Source organism: Eriocheir sinensis, chromosome 63 (assembly GCF_024679095.1).
Source record: "Eriocheir sinensis breed Jianghai 21 chromosome 63, ASM2467909v1, whole genome shotgun sequence".
NCBI lineage: Eukaryota > Metazoa > Arthropoda > Malacostraca > Decapoda > Varunidae > Eriocheir > Eriocheir sinensis.
Window position 1 is genome coordinate 4,152,010 of NC_066571.1, and position 23,068 is coordinate 4,175,077.

A 23,068-nucleotide genomic window follows, 5' to 3' on the forward strand; every position below is an offset into this window, starting at 1 on the left:
CATTGTCATCATCCATTCCTTAGGAACAGCCAAATCATCTGCAGGCACATATTCCTTTTCTCAGTTTTTCCTTATGACCTCGTAACTCTCTTTCTTCACTTCCCCTCTTCAGTAATAGGTGTGTGTGTGTGTGTGTGTGTGTGTGTGTGTGTGTGTGTGTTTACCTAGTTGTGATATACAGGAGGTGAGCTACGCTCATGTCGTCCCATCTCTTGAGTCTCAATTTGTCAAACTTTGCTTTAAACTCATTTATGTTTCTTGATTGAACAACATGTTTGTGTAGGCTGTTTCACTGGTCGATGCTGTGTGCGTGTGTGTGTGTGTGCCTGGGTATAGTCAGGCAAGTAGGAATGCCTGGCTAAAGAAGGAAGTCATACTTTTCAACATAATCAGAAACAGACATCAAACAAGTTCAGAGACAGCAGTTTAAATTTTAGACTTGACTCACATGAGAGGGAATTGTGTTGTAGGAAAGGATAATACAACAATGGTAAGGGCTGATTACTCTTCTAGGGTGGTAACAAAGACCTTCTTTATTTATAAGAAACATTTTAGTACATTTTTATACATGCAGTCACATCTGACAGATCCTGTATGAAGCTTTGATAGAAAAGGCAGAACAAATTCACAAGAAAAGGCTTCTCGTGAGAGCCTTGTGCCTTTTTCTGAGAGATTGCCTTTTACACCATTTGGGAAATGAGATAAATATATTAAGGGTCGTATTATAACCCCCAAAGAACACATATTTGACAAGGCTTTCGTAGGAGTTGTGGGCATTTCCAGGAGTAGTTTTATGACCCTGGTGGTAGTTTGACCCTTCTTCTGTACATTGAACTTGAAGAAACACTTATTAGAACCTGACTGACCCCCTCTTTGACCTTTAGAAATAGCTGATGTGAGAAGCGAAAGTGTCATATGATACCAACCTAAATCTCTTGAGTCCTTACATAAGTAAACCTGGGTGCATACGCTATAGCTGGGCATGGCTGTGGTGCTGATCTCCATCATAGAGGCCCTTGAGCCTGTGGCGGGAAGAAGCCGTCACCCTGGGACACAAAGTCAGTGTGACATCCGGTATCCCCAGGTACCCATTTTTCGACCACCCTGAGAGGGAGGATGAACACCTGGGTGAGCTGTACACCGACTGCCTGAACCGGGATTCAAACCCGAGCCCGCGGTTTCTTGGCCAGGCACGCTGACCACTACACCACAGAGATGTTGAGTCTTAACCCTTTCAATACGGTGACGCAGATGTCGGCGTCAGAGTATGGAAAGGGTTAAGAGGAAATGGAAGAGGATTAATCTTCTTCTAAACCTTTTAATCCTTTTCCATTTCCTCTTAAGAGCTTTAGAAGAAGATTAAGAGAAAATGGAAAGGGATTAAGAGGTTTAGAAGAGGATTAATCCTCTTTCATTTCCTTTAACCCTTTCCATACTGTGACGCCGACGTCTGCGTCACATATTGAAAGGGTTAAAGACAAATCAAAATGTACTTCAGTACCCTCCCAAGTTTCGCACTTGCTATGTTCCACAGGTATAGCGCTAAACTCGTGGATCACGAAACTTGGGGTATTGAAAACACTGGAAAAGCGCTTATTTGTTCCGGTCTGTAGAGATGCTGACTTTTTTTCCCACTTTACTCCCTTGTTATCTCAAAATACGTACTGTGTAAAAAGGAAGAAAATGTGAAGAGAAAACGGGTCGTTTTGAAGCCACAGTTGAAGGCAGCTGGCTGCCTTACGATTGGCTGACAGTTCTGAAAACACGCTTGTGATTGGCCGAGTCCGATGATGTCATCGACGGCGCTCACCTGATCAGCAGCCTCAAGAAATTCAGAGAGATGCACACATATGTGTACATACAGTATGTGCATGTGTGTCTTCTTGGTGTCCTGCGGCGAGGGCATGGTTGTGCGATGCTTTGAGGGTGAGACAGCAGCGGCGACTGTATCCTCCCGAGTGTTAAGTTAAGGTCTAGCGACTGTGTCTGTGTCGGCATTGTGGGTCTTGGACGTTTTGAGGTCCCCTCATAATCCCGAAAATCTAATAAACTGGAGGGTCCGTGGCCACCTTCATTTGGGATTAAAGGACTTTTACTCTAGTGTATTTTTCGACTTCTGGGATATGTTGCTCCGAGGGTGAAATGTTGTGGGTTTGGGTTGTGTTGGTCCCTCACATGTGACACAGAACTGAGATTGCTCCTGCAGATGCTTTTGTGGCTAAGCTTTGCTCAAAGCTTTTCCTGCCTTGCTCCTACGCCTCTCTGAAAGGCTGCTCTCTGTGAGGCTGCTTACCTTCATCTCTTGTGACGCATTAACTTCTTACAAACATTCCTGCTATTTCCACTTTTTTCAAATTATTTTGCTTCACACTAATGCCTTGTCTTTTGATGAGTTGGTTTTTCTTTGTAAGTATTCTGTAATTCATAGTTCCTGGTGATGCTCATTTGTGTTTAAATGTCAGCAGATTTTTACCTAAACTTACTTTGCCAATATATGTGTTGAGATGATGATATTAGATTTCCTTTTGTCTGCAAGTTAAATCATCTCAGTTTTTATGGCTACCTGACACTGTCCTATCTATGTTTTCTTATTTTCATTGCTTTGTCTGATTCTCTCTCTCTCTCTCTCTCTCTCTCTCTCTCTCTCTCTCTTTTTACACACACACACACACACACTTAATATTCATTTACAGTAATGAATACTAATTTATTGATGACATTAAATATTCGACATCATGAAGTATCTTTTTGCCAAGGGGCAAATAATATTGTAGAGTTGACATCTGATAGACTACAGGTAGTGTCTAAAAGTTAAATATGTAAAAGATTATTTACAGGGAATTCTACTGTGCTATCCTATAATGATGTTCTTGTTGCTGTGACTCACCCACTCTGGATCTGCAGGGGATGACCGTCGACAACAGCTCAATTGTGGACTCACACTTGGCTAACTCAGGGCTAAATCTCTTTGGACAGCAGCCCTTGTCTCCGAGCGGCTCACACCCTCCTAGTCCAGTAAGTGGCTGTGCAATCCATGGTGTCTGCAGGGGTGGGTAGGCCATTGTGACCTCTGGGCACCTTGGCAGGTAGTGGTCTGCCCCGGGTGGTCTAGACTATCTGCTTTTTTGAATGTCACAACCATGTCGTGTCCTGTAAGATAATATTAACCCAGTACAATAAACGGATGTATTCAGATGCCTTATACCTTTGCAATACCACATGGTACCTTAAATTCATGAGTGCAGTGACAAAATACAGTAAACCCTTGTGTTAATGGTCTAATAGGGGAAAGGGGTGTCGCAATCCTGAAAGTCCTTTGAAGCAAATCTATTAAATGATAATGTAATCTTGAAGAAGATCCAATTTTTCTTCTCACCCAGCTTGCCATTTCATTTAGATTGCAAGGAGCAGGTAAACTGCTTATGTGTTTTATCTTCCTTTATATTATTACACCAGAGAAACAGTTCTTGACTAGTGCCAATTCTATCGTATCACACATATGTATTTATTCAAAGCTTTAAAGCTCTCCAGCTCCTGGTCAAACAAAATTTCTCTGCTGTGAATGACACTGCCACATCCAGCCGGCTGGCCAGCATCTTGTTGCTTTCAAACAATAGGCTGCCCACATGTGTTTTACTATTCTTCTGCCATTGTTATTGTGATCATCCTGAGATACAAATGGTGTTCATCCACGTGCCCGTATAGCCAGAGTTGGCGTTGACAGACTATTCAGGTAATATATGTCGAATCAGTCTCACGGAGTAGTCGCTGGTTTGACACAGTCATTCCAGCAATATCCCATGATTCTGCGTAGACACTTATTACCAAAGGCATCAATCCGCCTCTCCAAGTCTCCATTTAGTGTCCATGTCACAACCATAGAGTAAGACAGGGAGCACAAGGGACTTGAAGATCCGGATCTTTGTCCTTCTGCACAGGTATCGACAACGCCATATACTCGTGTTGAGCGAGTTCATAACACCGTGGGCCAGACCAATTCGTCAAAAGACTTCCTGGCCAGACTCACTGTTGTTATGAACTATGCTACCAAGATACGTGAAACTTTCTGAGATCTGAACGTCCTCGTCATACGCATGAACAGACTGTACTGTGTCATCCAGCAAGCCTCCAAACACCTGTACCTTGGTCTTGGCCCAGGAGACCTGGAGTCCCAAGGGCTTCTTCACCTCCTCGTGCAGTGCCTCGAGAGCCATCACCAAAACCTCCAGCGACTCCGCTAGGATTACTGCATCATCAGCAAAAACAAGGTCAGTGACCCTGGTATTGTCAGTGGATGCTCCGCAATGACTCTGGTCCACAACTCTGCCCAGTACTCAGTCCATACAAGTGTTGAAAAGTGATGGGGCAAGGACACGGCCCTGCCTCACTCCCGCATTCACGGGAAAGAAGCTGGAGAAGCCCCCCAACACTTCACAGCACTCTCTGTCCCAGAATACAGGCAAGTCAGCAAATCAATAGCCCTTGCAGGAATCCCATGGAGTCGCAGAAGATCCCAGAGTGCCTCACGATGCGCTGAATTAAATGCCTTCTTGAGATCGACATGGGCTGCAAGCATCCCCTGTCGAAACTCACGTCGGCGCTCCACCAGTACGCGAAGGGCTAGGATACGGTCAGTTGTTGACTCACCAGGCGTGAACCCAGACTGTTCAGGTCTCTGCAGCTTCAGCAGCTGGCTGCGAATTCACATCAGCAATGGGTGAGCAAGCACCTTGCCTGGCGCACTGAGCAGTGTAATACCACGGTAGTTGTTGCAGTCCTGGCGGTCCCCTTTCCCTTTCCAGATAGGGATGACCAAACCCCTATCCCAGTCAGGAGGAATGGTGTTGGACTGCCATACGGCAGTCAAGACCGCATACAACCCGCGGATCATGGCCTCACCTCCAGCTTTGAGCAGCTCTGCACTGATGTTACAGGCGCCAGGTGCCTTCCCACCCCTCAACTTGGCCACAGCCTCTCTGACCTCACCCAGAGAGGGTGGGCTTTTGTCAATTGGTGGGTCAGCATCCGCCACCTGCAACCCAGCAACTGGAAGGTGCCCACGCGGAGGGTCCGCCACGTACAGCTGCTCAAAGTACTCAGCCCAACGAGCCCTCTGCCCATCCATGTCCGACACAAGGCAGCCATCAGCTGTTCGGATAGCGCTCACATGAGAGGAAGACTTGGAGCGAAGCTTCTTTAGGGCTCAGTTGCCAGGTTGGAGGTCATTCGCATTTAAATGCCCCTCGACCTCCTCGGCAAGACCCCTGACATACCTCTCCTTGCCTCTCCTCAGGAGAGCTCTAGTCCTACGTGACAGGGCCTTGTATTGGTCCTGGTTCCCAGCAAGTCTGGCAGCGCGACTCTCCTCAATATTCTCCAGCATCTCCACCGAGGCAAGGCCACTCCTAGATCTCGGGCGCTCTCCAATGCACTCCTTGGCAGCTTGCAGTCTCGCGTTTGAAGGTATCCCACAGTTCTACAGGGTCCTCCAGGGTGCCGAGCACTTCAAACCGATTTGAGACTGTCACTGCATACTCCTGAGCACATGCCAGGTCCTTCAGCCTCTCGAGATGGAACACAGTAGTGTTGCATCTCGAGATTCTTCTTGACCTGACATGAAGCTTGAGTGTTGCAACAACAAGCCTATGGTCAGTTGTAAAGAACTCAGCACTCCGGTAAACCCTGCAGTTCTGAAGGATCCTCCAATGAGTACTTACAAGAATGTGGTCGATCTCCTTAGCTACCCCAACGGCATCGCTATACCAAGTCCAGCGGTGCAGCTCTGGTCTCTGGTACCAGGAACCCGCAATTCTCAACCTTCTGGATTTTGCAAAATTCAGGAGGAGAGAGCTGTTGGTGTTCCTGGTACCAGATCCATGGGGACCAACACATAGCTGGTAGCCAACCCTGTCAGTGCCAGTAGTAGCATTGAAGTCGCCCAGGACAATGAGTGTGTCCCGGGCTCTTGGATGCAAGGCCACTGTATATATATTAATGCCAACTTCTATAGCTTAGCAGTTCATGATCAGGTGAAAAAAAGTGATACCACCGCCATGTGCACTGTTTGGGTGACGTCACATGAATTTAGGTTAGTGTACAATAAATGATTTGAAGCCACTGCTTGTTAATTAAATTATGCAGAGTAATACTGACTGTGAGTAAATGTTAATACAGAGTGAAGCACACTCGCCAAATTTATTCTGCCTTTATCACAGAATAACAATTGCTGTGGGCCAACAATTTTTTATGCCAGAAAAAAGCTACTTTGATGGTAAAACACCAACTGTATTATTGTTTGTCCGGTTCGTTATATCAAGTTTCCTTTAATCAAGGGTTTACTGTATTGAGGATCAGGAATAAACCTGGATGCATTAAATTAACATTACTCGTATTAAAATTCTATGGATGCATAATTTGTGAGGGTTATTTTATGGTTACGGCATTCAGAGGTAAGCCTACGTTCCCTATGTCAGCCTGTGACCACTGTTGTGCTTTGATGTTTGAATGCACCGCACATAGATCCCCACAGACACAGCGACCCCCTCCTCTTTTTCTGCCAAGCCAGTTCAACATATAGTGGAAAACGCTGAATTATATATGCAGACTCCAAAGTGTTTCTGTCAATGATATTAGATGGCTTGGCAGATTGGAATCCTGGTGTTAGTATGCCCCAACTTCCTGCATTATTACCCAAAATTGCAGGAGTCAGTCTTGCATTTGCTCTTGTATCTGGTGATGTATATGTTCCCCCTACAGTTGCTGTTGTCTCCTGAAACTTAAATGCTTAATAGATTTAATTTATTTTTTATTGCAAATCCTGAAAATGTGTTTTGGGTGTCATATTGTACCTCTGATTACCCAGTTAATGATGTGTGTGTGTGTGTGTGTGTGTGTGTGTGTGTGTGTGTGCGCGTGTGTGTGTGTGTGTGTGTGTGTGTTTGTGCATTCATGCATGTGTGTGTGTGTGTGCATGCATGCGTGCGTGCGTGCGTGCATGTGTGTGTGTGTGTGTGTGTGTGTGTGTGTGTGTGTGTGTGTGTGTGTGTGTTTGAACAGTGGAGATATTCCAGAGAATACTTCATTATTTTCTGTGAGAATTTATTGCATCCTTTGATTTGTGTATCTGTTGACTGAGCTTCTTATTGTTAGAGGTTGCTTCAAGTATTTTTACATGTAACTTTCATTTCAAAGGATGTCTATTTCTGTTATCAAATAGGTTCTTGTTTGCAATTGTGAGTAGAGGCACAAGCTTCTTATAAGTGAATTTATTATTTAAATTTTTATTTTCAAAAGAAATTGTCACAATCTAAGTGTTACCCTGAATGTAGGCTGCCAGGAAAGCTTTAATGAGACAGCTTGGTACTAGCTGTGCCGTCAGCTCAGTGCAAGGCAGAAGGGCAGCCAGCAGCCAGGCCAGACAAGCATGGGTGCATGAGTAGAGGTGTAATGCTTGTGATGAATGTATTGTTACAGAACCAACACTCCTTCATGGTATATAGAAATCCAGTTAGTCCTCAACTCAGTCCAAGAAGCTCACCAGGACCCTGCCACACCCTCCAGGTGAGAGTTCTCTACGTGCTCCAGACAGGGAAGAAGTGTTGGCCTGTGGTGCCCTGAGCCTCACCCAGCAGAGGCAGGGCAGCTCAGTGACTGTTAGGACCCAAATGTTATGGAGCCAAGGCAGCTAGAGATAATGAATCATACAAGAGGGTTATCCATTTTGTTGTAAAAACTTGATTTTATTATGGTTTTGGCTCACTGAAAGTTAACTTCTAAGCATTTAAGATTCACATTCATTTTAATGGAAATTCAATATTCATTTAGCTGTAATATGACCATGAGTGATAATGAGTATAAGTTCATTGTAACATCCTGAGAGGCATGGTTGACAGTGTATTGTCCTCTTGACAGACTGGTGGCTTGGGAAGCTACAGCAGCAACAGTCCCAGTGACTCTCGTAGCGCGCCTCCCTCACCCAGTGCCCCCCAGGCCTCCCCAGCCTCTTCCCCGGGGGTCACCATCTCCAAGCCCTTCACCTATAATGAATACCACACTCATGCACAAACAAATCAACTCAATCAGCAGTTTGAACAGTGCAGAGTGGTAAGTAACTGTAGGGGTAGAAATCTTGCTCTTTACATGAGTATCTTAATCATATACATGTGCTGACGTACAATGGTGGTGCTTCCTGCACAGATTTTGCTGGTACAACTTTCATTCAGTGTGAGGCATCCTTATTTTTAATAACTAATGATTATAACACAAGTAAAAAAGTGCAACATGATTTTCACATGACAAAGTGGCCCAAAACACCATTAGCCTCAATCTGATTCTATACCTTATCTGTATACAACAAGCTCAAGGTCCTCAAATGCTCTCCACCACCTTTATGATATTTAGGGCTAATATCATGGGAGCTTTTGTTTTTTCTCCTGTCTATTATGAGTGAATTGTGTTATTTTGTGCATTAGGTCATGAGCTGCAAGGATGCACTGTTGTCCTAGAGTGCTGAGCTCACTTGACATGGCAGCCATCAAAATGTGTATTCTACACCCTCAGATTGACAACTCTCCAGTCTCTGCCAGTAGCTATGCATCAGGTGGAAGCAGTAATGTACACCCACAGGTAAGAAGGCTGTTTCTTTATGTATGGGTTTGTGGTCTTGATTTATTATAAGCAGTTTTATTTTAGTATGATGTTAATTGTAAGTATTATATTAAATCTAAGGGTGTCCCCTGAGTGACCCATGGCTGAGCAGGAGAAAGATAGAGGGTCTGTAGCCCAGACATCAGGCAATTACTTATGTTATGTAATCGATTACGATTACTTCATATTTTCACGATTATGATTACAGTAAAATTAGGTGTAATCGATTACAATTACATGATGTATTAATCATGATTACAGGAAGGACTGAAAGGTGAACTTGCAAATTTCATACATTTGTACCATACTAAATATTTAATTGGTTGAATTACGACAGATATTTAGAGTACATACTTGCTGTACGAGAAACTATTAACTAAAACTTTGCTAATGTAATCGCAAAAGTAATCACAATTACGATTAAATTTTTTTATATATTCGATTACGATTACTAAAAAAATAAGAGGGTAATCGATTACGATTTCTTGAAAAACTGTAATCAGTTGTAATCAATTACGATTACAGATTATGATTACCCCATGCCTGCTGTAGCCATCACAATCAGCCAGGCAAAATAATAAGGTATATAAGTGATGAAAATAGTACTATAGCTTAGAAATATGAAATAATCATTATTTATAAATAAATCAGTGATAATGTTCTGTAATATGATGAGACCCACATACACGCCTGACCTTGGAGTTTGAGGCTTGTTAGTCTGTGTTTGACAGTGGCAAGAACTTGGCGAGCCTTCCATTCATTGTCACGAGTGCCACTAAGCGCAATAAAACATAATTGAGTGTCAGTAAAATTTAAGCTCATTCTGAGTGTTGAAAGTGATATTGAAATGGAAATATTAAGTGAAAAAAGTGTGCAGGGAAAAGTCATCCGTCTGATATGGGAGAGGAAGGGGATGAGGGTTTTTCAAACAACCTCCTTGTGAGTCCATGACTTGCCCCAGCATCACCGACGATACCATCAGTAAAGTAAGTTTTTATCAAAGATATTTATTGATCTATCGACATTGACTGATGATGGTGACAGGGAGCTTGAACATGTGGACGAAGATAGAGGGGAGAAAAGGAGGCAGCCCAACTGTTATAACATAAAGTCAGTCAAATCGACCAGCTGGAGGCCAACTCATACCTGGTATTTTGTTGTTAGTTGGTTCTTTCCTCAAGGCTGCTTCCAGTGGGTTCTGCAGGTCTGCACACTCTGGAGACAACAGAAGCCAACAGGTGGTTCCTGAAGGCAGTCAACATATTAAAGGTTTTAAAATATAATAAGAAGAAAGATTTTAATGGATATGGCCGAGACAGTTTTCACTTTACAAATAGAAGTGACAGGCTTGTCAGTTTGTAAAACTAATAGTGATCTATTACCAATATATGCATTTTTTTCCTTTTCAATTGAGTAACACTCCGTCACCCCCAGGCTGGCCTTTTGGTTGAGGGAAATGGTTTCTTCAGTGGTGCCCCATCGTCCAGCCCCGGTGTGCCCCAGGGGTGCCCCATCCCCACCAGCCAGGCACATCAGCAGCCCACGGGGCCTCCCCCGCCCTACCCACAGACCTCCACCACTCCAGCACACCAGCAGTTACAACAAACCCCACAGCAGCAGCAAGAACAACAGCATCAACAACAACAACAACAACAACAACAACAACAGCAGCAGCAGCAACAACAGCAACAGCAGCAGCAGCAACAACAGTCACAGCAACAGCAAACATCACAGTCACAACAACAGTCACAACAGCAACAACCACAGCACCACCAACAGTCCTCTCCCACTCACCCCCAACACATCACACAGTCTCCCAATCACCAGCCCCATCACCCTCCCTCTCCAGTACACTCCATATCCTCACATGGACCTCCCTCCCCAGCACAAGACCCCCTCAGCCCACTAAGTCACAACCACACCATGCAACACCCACCAACTCCACGGACTCCACTGACTCCTACCCTCAACCCTCCACAGGTGGTCGTCACCATCCCTCCATGTGGTGAGTGCAACTATATCACAAATAATAATCAAAGTAGTAATCAGCATCATCACCACCATGCCCATCATCATTATCAGTAACTCAAGTTCTTGTAATAAATGCAGGGTTAGGGATCCAGGTTCATACTTAGAAAACTTACTCAAGTAAAACTAAAATAGATCACCCATTAAAATATGCCAAGAGTCTGTTTTGTTATACAAACAGTATGTATGCATATATCTACAAAGACTTGTTCATTTAGTCAGATTCCTAGCACGCCACATACTGGTGAAGCCCCAAAATGAGTTTAGACAAAGGAAAGCTTGCAGCTTATGTTGGTCTCAATATTGCATTTGATTCAGTGCATCCCTTGTGACTCCATGAGATTCCTGCAATGATCATTTTTCAACTGTCTGGGCTGTACTCTGGGACTGAGTGTGCTGTGAATGCAGGAAAAAGGCATGGGTGCTTCCTTTCCCCATCATTTATGAACACTCTATGGACTGGGTATAAGGCAGAGCCGTGGACATGTCATTCTGGAGCATCTGTTGGCAATACCAGGGTCACCCCCTTGCTTTTGCAATGATACAGTAATCCTCACCAAGTCATTGAAGGGTCTGGTAATGGCTCTCCAGGCAATGCATGAGGAGGCAAAGTCTTCAGGACTTCGAGTCTCTTGGGCCAAGACCAAGGTACATGTGTTTGAATGATTATTGAATGAAACATTACAGGCTGTGCGTATGACAAGGACATTGAAATCTTGAAGAGTTTCTCATACCTTGGTAGCATAGTACAGAACAACCTTGGGTCTTACAGTCTTACAGCAGATTACCTAGGCCTATGCTGTAATGGACTCGCTAAGCATGAGTTTATGGCATTGTCAGTACCTGTGAAAAAGGACAAAGCCTCAGATCTTCAAGTCACTTTTGCTCTGTCTTACTGTATGTCTGTGAGGCATGAACAATGATTAGTGACTTGAGGAAGCAAATTGATATCTTTAGTAAAAGTGTCTTCACAAAATCATGGGATATCACTGCAATAACTTAGTGTTAAATCACCAACTACTCTGAGCTTAAATCAAGGTCTATTATCTGTACAGTCCATAAGCACCAACTCTGGCAATATGGTCGTGTGGCACATTGCCCAGAAGTCATTCCTGCTTGCTGGGTTTTTATGTAACAGACAATCTTTACTGGAGGAGGCTGAGGGGAGACCCTCATAGCTCTCAGGTTGAGCAAGTTGATAGATTCTGCCATGAAGTACTATGGATGGAGTGTAGCTCCTTTTCTTTACATCACAACTAGGTATATATAAATATACCCACATACACTCACACATAAACAGCAACAACGGTGGTGTCTACACCTCCACCTAAAAGTCCCAAAACCATAGCTAAAAAGGGCATGGTGCAGACTAGCCTGTTGTGATATCAGGAAAGGAGTACCTTAGTGGAATTTCATCTACATATAACTATTGATGACAAGATGAAAAAAAAAATCAAAATGCAAATCACAGTGCAATTCTGGGAGCTTGAACTCTGAAGTGAACTGTTGCTATTGCAGAGGCACTGTTTACCCAAACTAATGAATATGATGACAATGAAAGATTCAACACCAATGGCCATTATGTATGTAGGACTGAGCTTCTTTAAAGTGGCAAATGCAGAGAAAATGTCAGAAAGAAAAGTATGAGCTCCTGTGTGAGAGTTGCAGACACAGTTTAAGAGTAGGCACGTGAACTATCAAACGAGATCCCATTTCAACTGTATTCTTTCTTTGCACTGAACAAGAGGATATAACCAGTAATGAAGGGAGTCCTGCAGGGCTTAGAGTTAGTTCTCCCGCCCCCATAAGGTAGTGGAGATATACAAATGATGGATGGAATGAAGAGTTATTGGAGCACGTTTGTAGATGACCATGATAAAAGTGAAAGATGAAGAGGATTGTAAGATAATGCAGATCTAGACAAGCTGCATGAATGAAACTAGGTGTGAAAATGTATTTCCCCTGACAAGTCTCTCATTTCCTCTTCTCAAAAGAACTTAAGATTTGCTAGATCACCATTAATTCAGTAGACTTTTTCTTGCATCAACTCTAGGTGCAGGCACTCCTTGATTATGGGTACTTACCTGTACTCTGCTTAGTGGTTTAGGTCATCTGTTGTTTGAAGCTGTCGTGCCAATAAATAGTCTGCTGGTCATTGCCGCCATTGTTATCAATAAGCCTATTTCCTGCAGAGGCAGAGTAGCAAGTTATGGAGGGTCATGTGACCATTTTGAGTGGCTTTTTTTGTTTGCCGACTTAGATTTGCAGGTTCCCATGAATGCCATGAATGGCTGCTTTCCAATGTTCATCAGGGTCTTCAATAATGGAAAAAGTCTGTTGTATGCATTGTTTACCCATTCTATTGATATTATCCTTCATCACAGTCCACAGCATTTGCTATCATTTAGATTGTGTTGAGATCCTCCTGTTTATTCATCCTTCTGCATTCAGCAAGCCTGCACTGTAGTTGTTCTTACAGTCAGCATGCATCACCACACTCATCCACACTTGGATGTAGGATGTGCAAGCCTTCTCCCATTCCCAGATTTTCTTTTTCTTTTTTTTTTTTTTTTTTTTTTTTTTTTTTTTTTTTTTTTTTCCTAATTTTTACTCTGACTTTGTATGTCACCTAAAGATTTTCTCTTCAGTCACTCCCTGAATCTTGTAATGCTGACGTATTCATTTCATCAGGTTTCAAAAGTTGTACTGCTTTTTTTTATTTTTTCTGCCTTCATTATTGAGCATGTGTTTATTCATTATAGCATTTTTGTCTTTATCATGACTTTGCTCCTCAGTGAAGTGTAGACCTTAAAGTTATGAAGCTATGAAGAGGACATTATTATTTAAAAGGAAAAAATTGATCCAGTGAAGTGTCATACACCCAATGACACTTCATTGTGAAAACATTCTGTGGCTGTAGTCTGTTTGTTCATGCCTGTGATACTCTGTGGTCAATCATTTTAGGTGATGTGAATCTTGGGGATTTTTGCAGCATGCCCACAAAGATGTCTTATATGATTAGATTTACACTACAAATGGTTGAAAATGTACATCTGATCACATGCCATTGATGAAGACACTCAGTAATTCATGAAGTCTATCAAGCTAAAAGCCTGTTTCATATTAGTTTTAGTTAATTAAAGGCTGAGACTTTTTTCAGTTATAATTCTTGAAGAGATTAATTGTTTCATGAGCAAAATGGAATCCATTCTTAAGTTAGGTTTCTTATGTGTAGACATATATACATTATATGTGGTGAAGAGGATGGAAGAGGCATACAAAATGTATACTTTGATTTCTTTAGAAATTATAGATTTCATGTTCCTGGTTTCTGTGTAGTCATAATGAAGTAAAATCACTGGGGGATGGGATTGTGCACAGAGGGAAAATTGGTCATGTGAAACTGAAATTAGGTAAAGAGATTGTAGGAAAGAATTGTTTTAAATATAAGTGGAAGGGTGTGTACAAAAGTAGGCATGGGCTGCCTCATGAATGAGGAGTGAAATAGAGAACAGTGATCATGTTAGTGTAAACTTCACACACACACACAGACACACATAGTTGTGTCCTTCGAGTCTTCACTCAGAGTACAGGATGACTGTGACAGGAGTTGCCACTTGTCATCCAGAGTTTAGTCTTTCCTTAATGCAGTTGCCCATTCCTCTCTCACCTCTTTTCATTTATTATATCTATTATATATTTTTTTCTAAATATTGTATGGGGATTCTCCATGTTTCATTTGCCTTAGTCTGACTCATATTTTCAGCTGTCTCCTTCCTTCCTCTCTTCATGCTCAGCTTATCTGTTGTTTTATGCCTTATCTGCTCACCTGCTTCACAGCACACCCACTTTCTATTTCGCTCAGTTTATGCATTTCAAGTGCAATATAGTTGGCCCTCAATACACATCGACTTTCTCAGATGTGCGATAAATAATTCCAGAATACAATAATCAGATCAGGTTTAGAAACGTTAAAACCATCAGTAATCAATATTCATATGAGGAGTTTAACTGAATATTGTTTTTTCATGTGGGTGCAGCAATTTGGGGTCAAGCAGGGAAATACAATGCGCTGAGTACGACAATCTGATAATGGCAATGTACCTGGACCTTATTTACACAGGTTTGCTTATTCATGGTGTACTTAAAAAAAATATGTGTCACACTGCAACACAGGTTTCCATCAGCAGCTGCAGGTCTCTCACCTGTTTGATGCCCAGGTCACACGGTGACTCAGTAATACTATCAAATGGTAGCAATTTTAAACATGACTAAACATGATCAGGGTTTTATTTTATTTTTTTATTTTTATTTTTATTTTTATTTTATTTATTTATTTATTTTTTTTTTTTTTTTCATTAAAAAAATATTTGATTTAAATCTGATTTCTTTCATTTAAATGATTTTTGCTTCAATCCATTTTGGGTTTAAGGTGATTATTTGTTTCACTTTTATGAGGCTATTTTCTTGTAAGAAACTGCCAATGTCAAATGAAACTATAGTTTAGTGTTTACCCATGATGAGTTTTTACATGAAAATCATAAGTAGAAAACACTGGCAGTGTAATCAGATCTGACAAGCTAAAATAACCAGCACATAGATTGGAGAAGCAGAAGAGGGACTTCAATCAGTATATAGTCTAATTTGGATCAAATTAATGAGACAGTAGACTCAATCATGTTCATGTGCATTCAAAAAAGAATTATTCTCACTAAACTTCATAATTACATTTATTGTTGTTATCAACAAAAAGACATTACTTTCCTTTTTATGTGTTGATATTTGTCTTGTAAGAGAAGGCAATCATTCACTGGTGCCTGACTTGCTACAGAGCCAGTACAGGACGAGCAGGCTGATGCTTGTCCTGTACAAGTGGGTCATATTTTCTTCCTCCTACCTTCTTTATATATATATATATATATATATATATATATATATATATATATATATATATATATATATATATATATATATATATATATATATATATATATATATATATATATATATATATATATACACACACACACACACACACACACACACACACACACACACACACAGTGGAACCTCGCATCTGGCTTTATTTTATCTTGCGATTTTGCATCTGACAATAGGTTAGAAACTTTCCAGAGCCCCTCATTTCACGAGATAGTACGTATCGCATCTAGCGATCGCTCTGTGCTCATCCAGCTCGCCATATATATATATATATATATATATATATATATATATATATATATATATATATATATATATATATATATATATATATATATATATATATATATATATATATATATATATATATATATATATAAGTATTCACACTGATATAAACAGACAAGATCCTCTAAAACAGTAAAGTATTGCAATCACTGGCATCACTTATAAAAATAATAGTAAAAGTAATAGATGACTAAGTAATAATAATAGACAAAAACAAAAGTAAAAGTGATAGCAATACTGTATCAAAATTCCAAGTTCGTACTAGTGATAAAAACCCTGTAATAGACCCCACGTCTGATCGCATGTGATGAGAAGCAGCCAAACTGGATGCAGTTGTTACAGGAGGTTGAGGTTAGGCACTCAGAACATTTATCAGAATTATCACAGGAATTTATTTTTATTCCCTACCATGCCTCTGAGGGAAATGGGATCTCTTACAACAATGAGTTTTTATTCACTCATGTCCATTTTTAGCACAAGGAGGCTTCAGAGTACATAGTGTGCAACAAAACTTTTTAACTTTAACTGATTGGAGATGTGTGGCTCCATGATGCAATGTATGGCATGTAGCTGGAAGATCATGAGTTCACACCTGGCACATGGAAACTCCTTAAGGTGAGAGAGATATAATTCTCTTGTAAGCTTAGCCAGGCTACATGGGCTTAGTCAATTAGCCTTGGATTTTTTGTTATAATACATCTGAATTTAGTGAAACCAACTGTGAATAGCCTGAAATATAATTTTGTGTACTTAATTATTAACTGCTCATATATAAGATGTAGTAATGGCTTCAAAATTAACATTTTAGGAGAGCTAAATTAACAGCATGCTGTGAAGGTTTGGCTCATTCATGTAAGGAAGTAAAATGTGTTTCTCACAACACTTGACCTGTTGACAGTAAGCAAAACTCATCTTTAGCTAGCTGATGATGGATACTTTTGCAAGAGACAAGAGGAAATTGTGACAATCATTAACACCAACAAGACCTGCACAGACTGGGTATTTGACAGTCATTAGTTAGTATGATAAAATTACTGACCTTAATTCCTGTTTGCTTAATATCTGCAGTCATTTGGGATTACCACTCTGATGACAAGTTCTAAGAGTCAGCTCAAACAGCCACCAGTGAAAAGGAACATATAGTGAAAGGTTCCTCATTGTGAGTCATGGTGCATGGCTCCTGTGTTGCTGCCTCCACCACCACTAAACAGGGACAGCAGGGAATGATGAGAGCATATTAATTTAAACAACTGCACCCAGCATGGACTATTGTGAACCAGGCAGTATATGATAGTGCAGGAAGTGTTTTGACCAGCTTGGTTCCATCAAACACTTTTTATTATCACTAAACCTGTATATGGCATATCCTGCAGCCTCTCTTAACTTATATTCACCAATATTTTGTTGGGACATGCAAACCCTCAAGTCCTCCACTCACCAGTCAATCAAAGTTTTGGTTATAGATCACATGTTAACAATCAATACCCATTAACAAGATGATGATGTTGATGATCAGCATCAGTCACCTGTTGGCAGAAACCAAACATAAGACCCTGCATTTACTTTCCCCACAGGCTGGCTACTTTGCCAGTCTCAATCTTTGTAATGGCTTGCTGTATTTGTTGATTTTCTCACATTTTTCCTCTCTGTCTTGTTTTGCTTGTCATTCATTCTGCCATTTTGTGTGGCCAGAGGATTTATCCTTCCAGGAGTCCATGGATAACATTCACTCTAATCCCTGATCTGGGTTGGTTGGTGTGGTGCTGCAACCCCTCACTGTAAAAAGCATCAACCCCTCTATGAACATAATAAAAAGTAGAGGTCGAGCTCACTGCTTGAGCCTCAGAAAAAGCTGTATTCCATTACATCACTTACACATCTAATCTTCCTCAGTTTGTTTTTGTGTCCTCTCAAGTTTTCTGTTCCTCTTTCTGACAGCATAATTAGGCCTCTTCTGTCTACTTCTTCCGTATTAGTTATCACCTTATGTAGCATTATTAGGTCTCCTCTTTTTCATCTCCAATTTTGGCCCCATGGGCGAGGTAATGGTAGATGCCACATGAACAGTTTGAATACTGGCTGGGTTATTTCAACTCCTCATATGTTGAGCCTGTCAAACTTGGATTATTATTATTATTATTATTATTATTATTTATTTTTTTTTTTTATTTATTTATTTATTTTTTTTTACTATTTTTTCTTTTAGGGGACCACAAAATGACTACATATTCCACTTTTGGTCTTATCATTGTTGTCATTTTCTCATGTCCACATAATGAAAAGCAACCCTCATAATATGTAAACATTTTGTACGTGGTTCTGAATATGCTATCAATATATTTACCCAATGACAGTGTGTCCAATACTACTGAAATGCCAGACTTTTTTCTTTACTCTACTCCCACACGACCACCGTGTGTAACGAAACACACAAGAAATTAATCCAGACAAGGAAAGGTTTGCCAGCGCCGGGGATCGAACCCACGACCAGCGTAACGAGAGAGCCACTCCTTTACCAGTCGGCCAAAGAGGTACCCCCTGGCTAAGTGGGTTATGGGAGGCTCGCCCATCAGGCAAGTCGTGTCACTACACAGCTCCCCATTCCTATTTAGATTAATTTCTGTGTGTTGAGTTCCCGTTTTCTATGAACTTAGGAGAGCATGGGCCATCACTCTACCTGTTACCCTCTCGGGGTGACACAACAGAACCACAGGAGAAGATGCCCACCGCTCTTGCCACCAATGAAAAACCAAACTTTTTTCTTTACTCTACTCCCACACGACCACCGTGTGTAACGAAACACACGCGAAATTAATCCAGACAAGGAAAGGTTTGCCGGCGCCGGGGATCGAACCCGCGACCAGCATAACGGGAGAGCCACTCCTTTACCAGTTGGCCAAAGAGGTACCCCCCTGGCTAAGTGGGTTATGGGAGGCTCGCCCATCAGGCAAGTCGTGTCACTACACTACCACTCCTCAGTCTCCTTCTTCACTAGCTTTCTTTACTACTTCTACTACTAGTGTGTAGTTCCATCCAGGCCAGTATTTGCTCTTTCCCAGTTCTAACACATGACCTTTCTTTGAATTAAACTTCATATCCTACTTTGACTATTTAAATATCTTGTCAAAATTCCCTTGTGACTCTTTACAATCTCTTCTGTCTTTCACTCTCCTCATTAACTTTAGGTTTTCTGCTAATAGGTGGATGTAGTGACTTCCTTTGTCCATCATATCATTTACATTAATCAAGAACATCATTGGGGTCAACACTGACCCCTGAGAGACTCAGTCTATGACTTCCCACCATTTAAACTGTTCATCCCCAATGTCCTCATTTACCTTCCTTGTACACATTTCATCCATACATCTCATTCCTGTATATCTGTCACTCGTATAAAAACACAATAAGTTTACCTGACCTCCCTGTGTGTGTCTATGTGGGTGTGGATGTGGTGGACACTGAGCATGATGATGACTAGTGAAAATGTAGTTGAACAGGTGAATTTAATCCCTTCACTACGGCCGGGCCAAAACAGCGCCAAATTTCAAATGTCGCTATTGAATATAACAAGTTTTCAGCCATAAACTCAACATAATCATCATGTATTATATATGAAAACATGTAGAATTAAATGGTGCACATAAAGAAACATAAATTAATTGATCATTTTGAGATGTAAGCATAAATATAGATAAAATAACTTGTATATTGGCTAAAGCGAGCTAGGATGCAATATGCACGTCCTCGGATATGGTACGAGGCATGCAAGGATGCAGTATACGCGTCCTCGTGTTGAAGGGGTTAATAAAGTACATTGAGGATAATTGATGTCCCAAGTTGAGTGACAACTGCTTGTGGAATAAAAGTACGAGAGTGAGAGTGATGACATACATGACTGAAATTGAAAAGAAGGTATTAAGATTTTTTAGGGTGATCATTGGTTTTCCTTGTTACTAATGCCTGTTTCTTGAGTCTGGATCCCCAGCCCACCTACATTGTAGGGAATGGGCCAGAAGATAATGATTCTATAGATTTGTATTGTATTCTTAGGCCTGGAGACATTGATTAAGCTCAAAGCAGAATCAGAACACCTAACCCCACTGCCATTAGGTGCTAAGTGTCTGTGAAGTGCCTTTTTTATTTTTTAACAGAAAGCAGATGACAGCTTTGTGTTATTGTCTATTAGGTGGTACCTTGTACATATTAAGGTAGAAACTCATTGCATGTGTGCATCACTGTATATTAAATTAATTTCAGTCCTTTGCCATTGTGTACATATGTTGGGTAAAAGTTAATGGTTTTATGTATTTTGCTGTAAAATATTTTGAGTGAAGAACTTGAGCATGACTGCATAAAAAACTAAATTGTTATTTTAAGTTGTGAATTTGAAATATTTTATCAGTATGCCATATATAGTTTTGATATTTTAAAGTTCTTATGCTTGCAGAGGGAGGCACTGAAGATCTTCTGCAGGAGAACATCAACTGGGAAATGTTTGCTCCCTCTCCCAATGCCTATGAAGAAGGCTCCTTTGAGTCTTCCATTCTAGATCACATGAGGTAAGCTTTCCATTTGTTCTCTGATATTTCTTTTTGGTTTCATCATACTTTGTTATTTTTTACCTTAGTATGTAACCCTGTTACTGGCTTGGGCAGATGTGTTCATGTTGAGGCCCATGCTGCTCACTCCACCTCTCTTGACATGCAGCCACAGTGGAAGGTACAGTGTGATAGACAGCATAGAGGTTTTCCTTGAAAGTATCATTTGGTTAGTATACTCTAGCCGATCCACATAAGGGATGTTGCTTTTTGACCTCATTCATCATTTATCTTCTTTTATTAATTTTTCTCATTTGTAAGAAATATTTCCTCCTTCAGTAAATGGAATACAGGAGACCCCTGTGATTCCACAGGGTTGTGTCAATAGAAAGTGGTCAAATAACAATATTATTGAATAACTAACTTATTTCTCCCTTAGTTAAAGGTAAATTTGAGGGCATATGCTATAGAAGCGCATGGCCTTGGTATTCCTCTCTTTTCAATGGCCCTTGAGCCTGTGGTGGGTGAGAACCCACTACCTTAGGTTTTCTTGAGCACTTTTGTGGTCAGCCAAATCACTTACGGCTCACCACACTTCCCACCATCACCCAACGCACCTTCATACTTGCAGTAACCATGCTAGTGGTTGCTGTAAGTATGTATCTACAGCAGATTTGCGCAGATCTCCAACATTCACGGGTGTGTTTGTTACCTAACCCTCACATATGTTGAAGTTTGACACACACACACACACACACACACACTCTCTCTCTCTCTCTCTCTCTCTCTCTCTCTCTCTCTCTCTCTCTCTCTCTCTCTCTCTCTCTCTCTCTCTCTCTCTCTCTCTCTCTCTCTCTCTCTCTCTCTCTCTCTCTCTCTCGTCAAGACGCAGATTCGTAAGGTGCGGTTTCCTATGACGTGGTATGGTTTCAAAACCGTATGTTCAGATCACGCGGGTAAAACCATTTATGACGCTGTTCATGGTCTCCCCTGCCAGGACCACTCTGGGTCCTCTCAAACGCGTGACGCCGCAGCCCGAGTTGCCAACTCGGACCGCCCACTGCAGCTCGGTTTGGAGAGGTGGAGCACTTCCATGCTGTGATGACATCATCAGCAAATATGGTGGCCCAACAAACACATATAAGTGCTTCCATTGCATTTCACCTCTCTCTGTGCCACCATAACCACTGCAGCTTCCTTTTCATCCTCGGCGTCACGCACACTACCTTTAAAGGTAGTATCACACTGGATGTTTTCCTCCAAACATTGTGGCTATGGCAGGAGAGAGAGAGAGAGAGAGAGAGAGGGAAAACGGGAAGAGAGAAATGGTCGTTTTGAAGCTGCAGTTTAAGGCGGCTGCCTTACGATTGGCTGACAGTTCTGAAAACACGCTTGTGATTCGCTGAGTCCGATGACGTCATCGCCAACGCTCACCCTATCAGTGGCTTCACTGCCTTAAGGCGGTGTCACAATGGCCGTTTTCGTCCAACTGTTAGGGCTACGGGCAATGCCCGTACCCCCAAAGAGGAGCGAGTTCACGGTTATCCATACGCAGGTGTCACACAGTGCTTTTCTCTTCCCACTGTGTTGGCGCCACCTAGGGCAACCAGCAACTCCAACTTTTCCTGGTGTGCATCACACACAGCCAAGGTCGGTTGCCTGTATCCACATCCACAACGTAAACAAACCACTTGCCTTGTTTCAACATGGCGTCATCTGCTAAAGTAAGGGCTGTCGCGGCTTGTGCTGCCATTACCCAAGTTATGGACTTCAGCATAAACAAATTCAATTTAACGGCGTGCTAATTCAAAAAATCCCTTGTCGACTGTTGTCGACACCCGAGGTTTAAGCTCAGACACCATCTGTCGACTATTGTCGACACCCGCATTTTAAGGGTAAAGGATTATTTCGCTTACTTTAACACTGTAAAGTTCCGTTTGGGAGAGAAAGAGATGTAAAGTTATTCCAGTTTTATTAATTATGTTTTCTGTGTCCCAGATTAATGAGTTTTCACTACAGTGCATGTAGGATAACTGTGATTCTTAACCACCATGATCCTGTCAGCCAAACGTCAGACCCACGGGGAAATACGTAGTGCAAATAGCACTGCGGCCTTCCATGCATGAATATGACACTTATATCGAATTTTGACGTTTAGAAAGCAAAAATAAGTAAGTTTCCTTTTGCAAGAGAGAGTCCCGTACATTCAGCCCAAGATCCAGCCCCGGGATGGTTTCTTTATTTACATTGTGCAACGTTCGAGCTGGGTGCTACAGACCGTGTATACGCGAGTTTTCATCCGCGTTCAGCGGGTGGTGTCGCAAATACCCTACCCACGTATAAGCGAATCCATGAACAGTGAGGCTGTGAACAGCGGGGGGCTTCTGTACTCTCTCCTCACTGATGTTCATCCTTCTCATGTCTTCCTCCACAGACCTTCTCCAAGTCTTCTTCAGACTTTCACCTGGTCTCCTCCCTTTTACCTCTACCTCCACAGCTCTTCTGTGTACATGGTCTTCCTCACTCTTGACATGTCCATACCATTTCAACCTGTGCCTTGTCAGCACACTCAGCATGTTCTCCACACCATACATTCTCATCACCTCGTTCGATACCTTCCCATATCC

At 41.6% G+C, this 23,068-nt stretch overlaps 1 protein-coding gene across 6 annotated transcripts in view; it reads left to right on the forward strand.

The window, feature by feature from the left end:
- Window positions 1-23,068, forward strand: part of LOC126986875 (putative uncharacterized protein DDB_G0291608) — a 53,674-nt gene that overhangs the window by 21,491 nt on the left and 9,115 nt on the right. For 4 of the 6 annotated variants that reach the window (XR_007740013.1, XR_007740014.1, XM_050843344.1 and 1 more), the window contains 6 exons: window positions 2,905-3,015; window positions 7,474-7,560; window positions 7,912-8,103; window positions 8,560-8,625; window positions 10,081-10,651; window positions 20,351-20,462. Coding sequence is in view for 4 of the 6 variants with exons in the window: in XM_050843344.1 (XP_050699301.1) it covers window positions 2,905-3,015; window positions 7,474-7,560; window positions 7,912-8,103; window positions 8,560-8,625; window positions 10,081-10,651; window positions 20,351-20,462 (1,139 nt within the window). In the remaining 2 variants the exon portion in view is untranslated. The remainder of the gene's footprint in view (window positions 1-2,904; window positions 3,016-7,473; window positions 7,561-7,911; window positions 8,104-8,559; window positions 8,626-10,080; window positions 10,652-20,350; window positions 20,463-23,068) is intronic. The other 2 variants (XM_050843346.1, XM_050843347.1) reach the window with 1 other exon arrangement.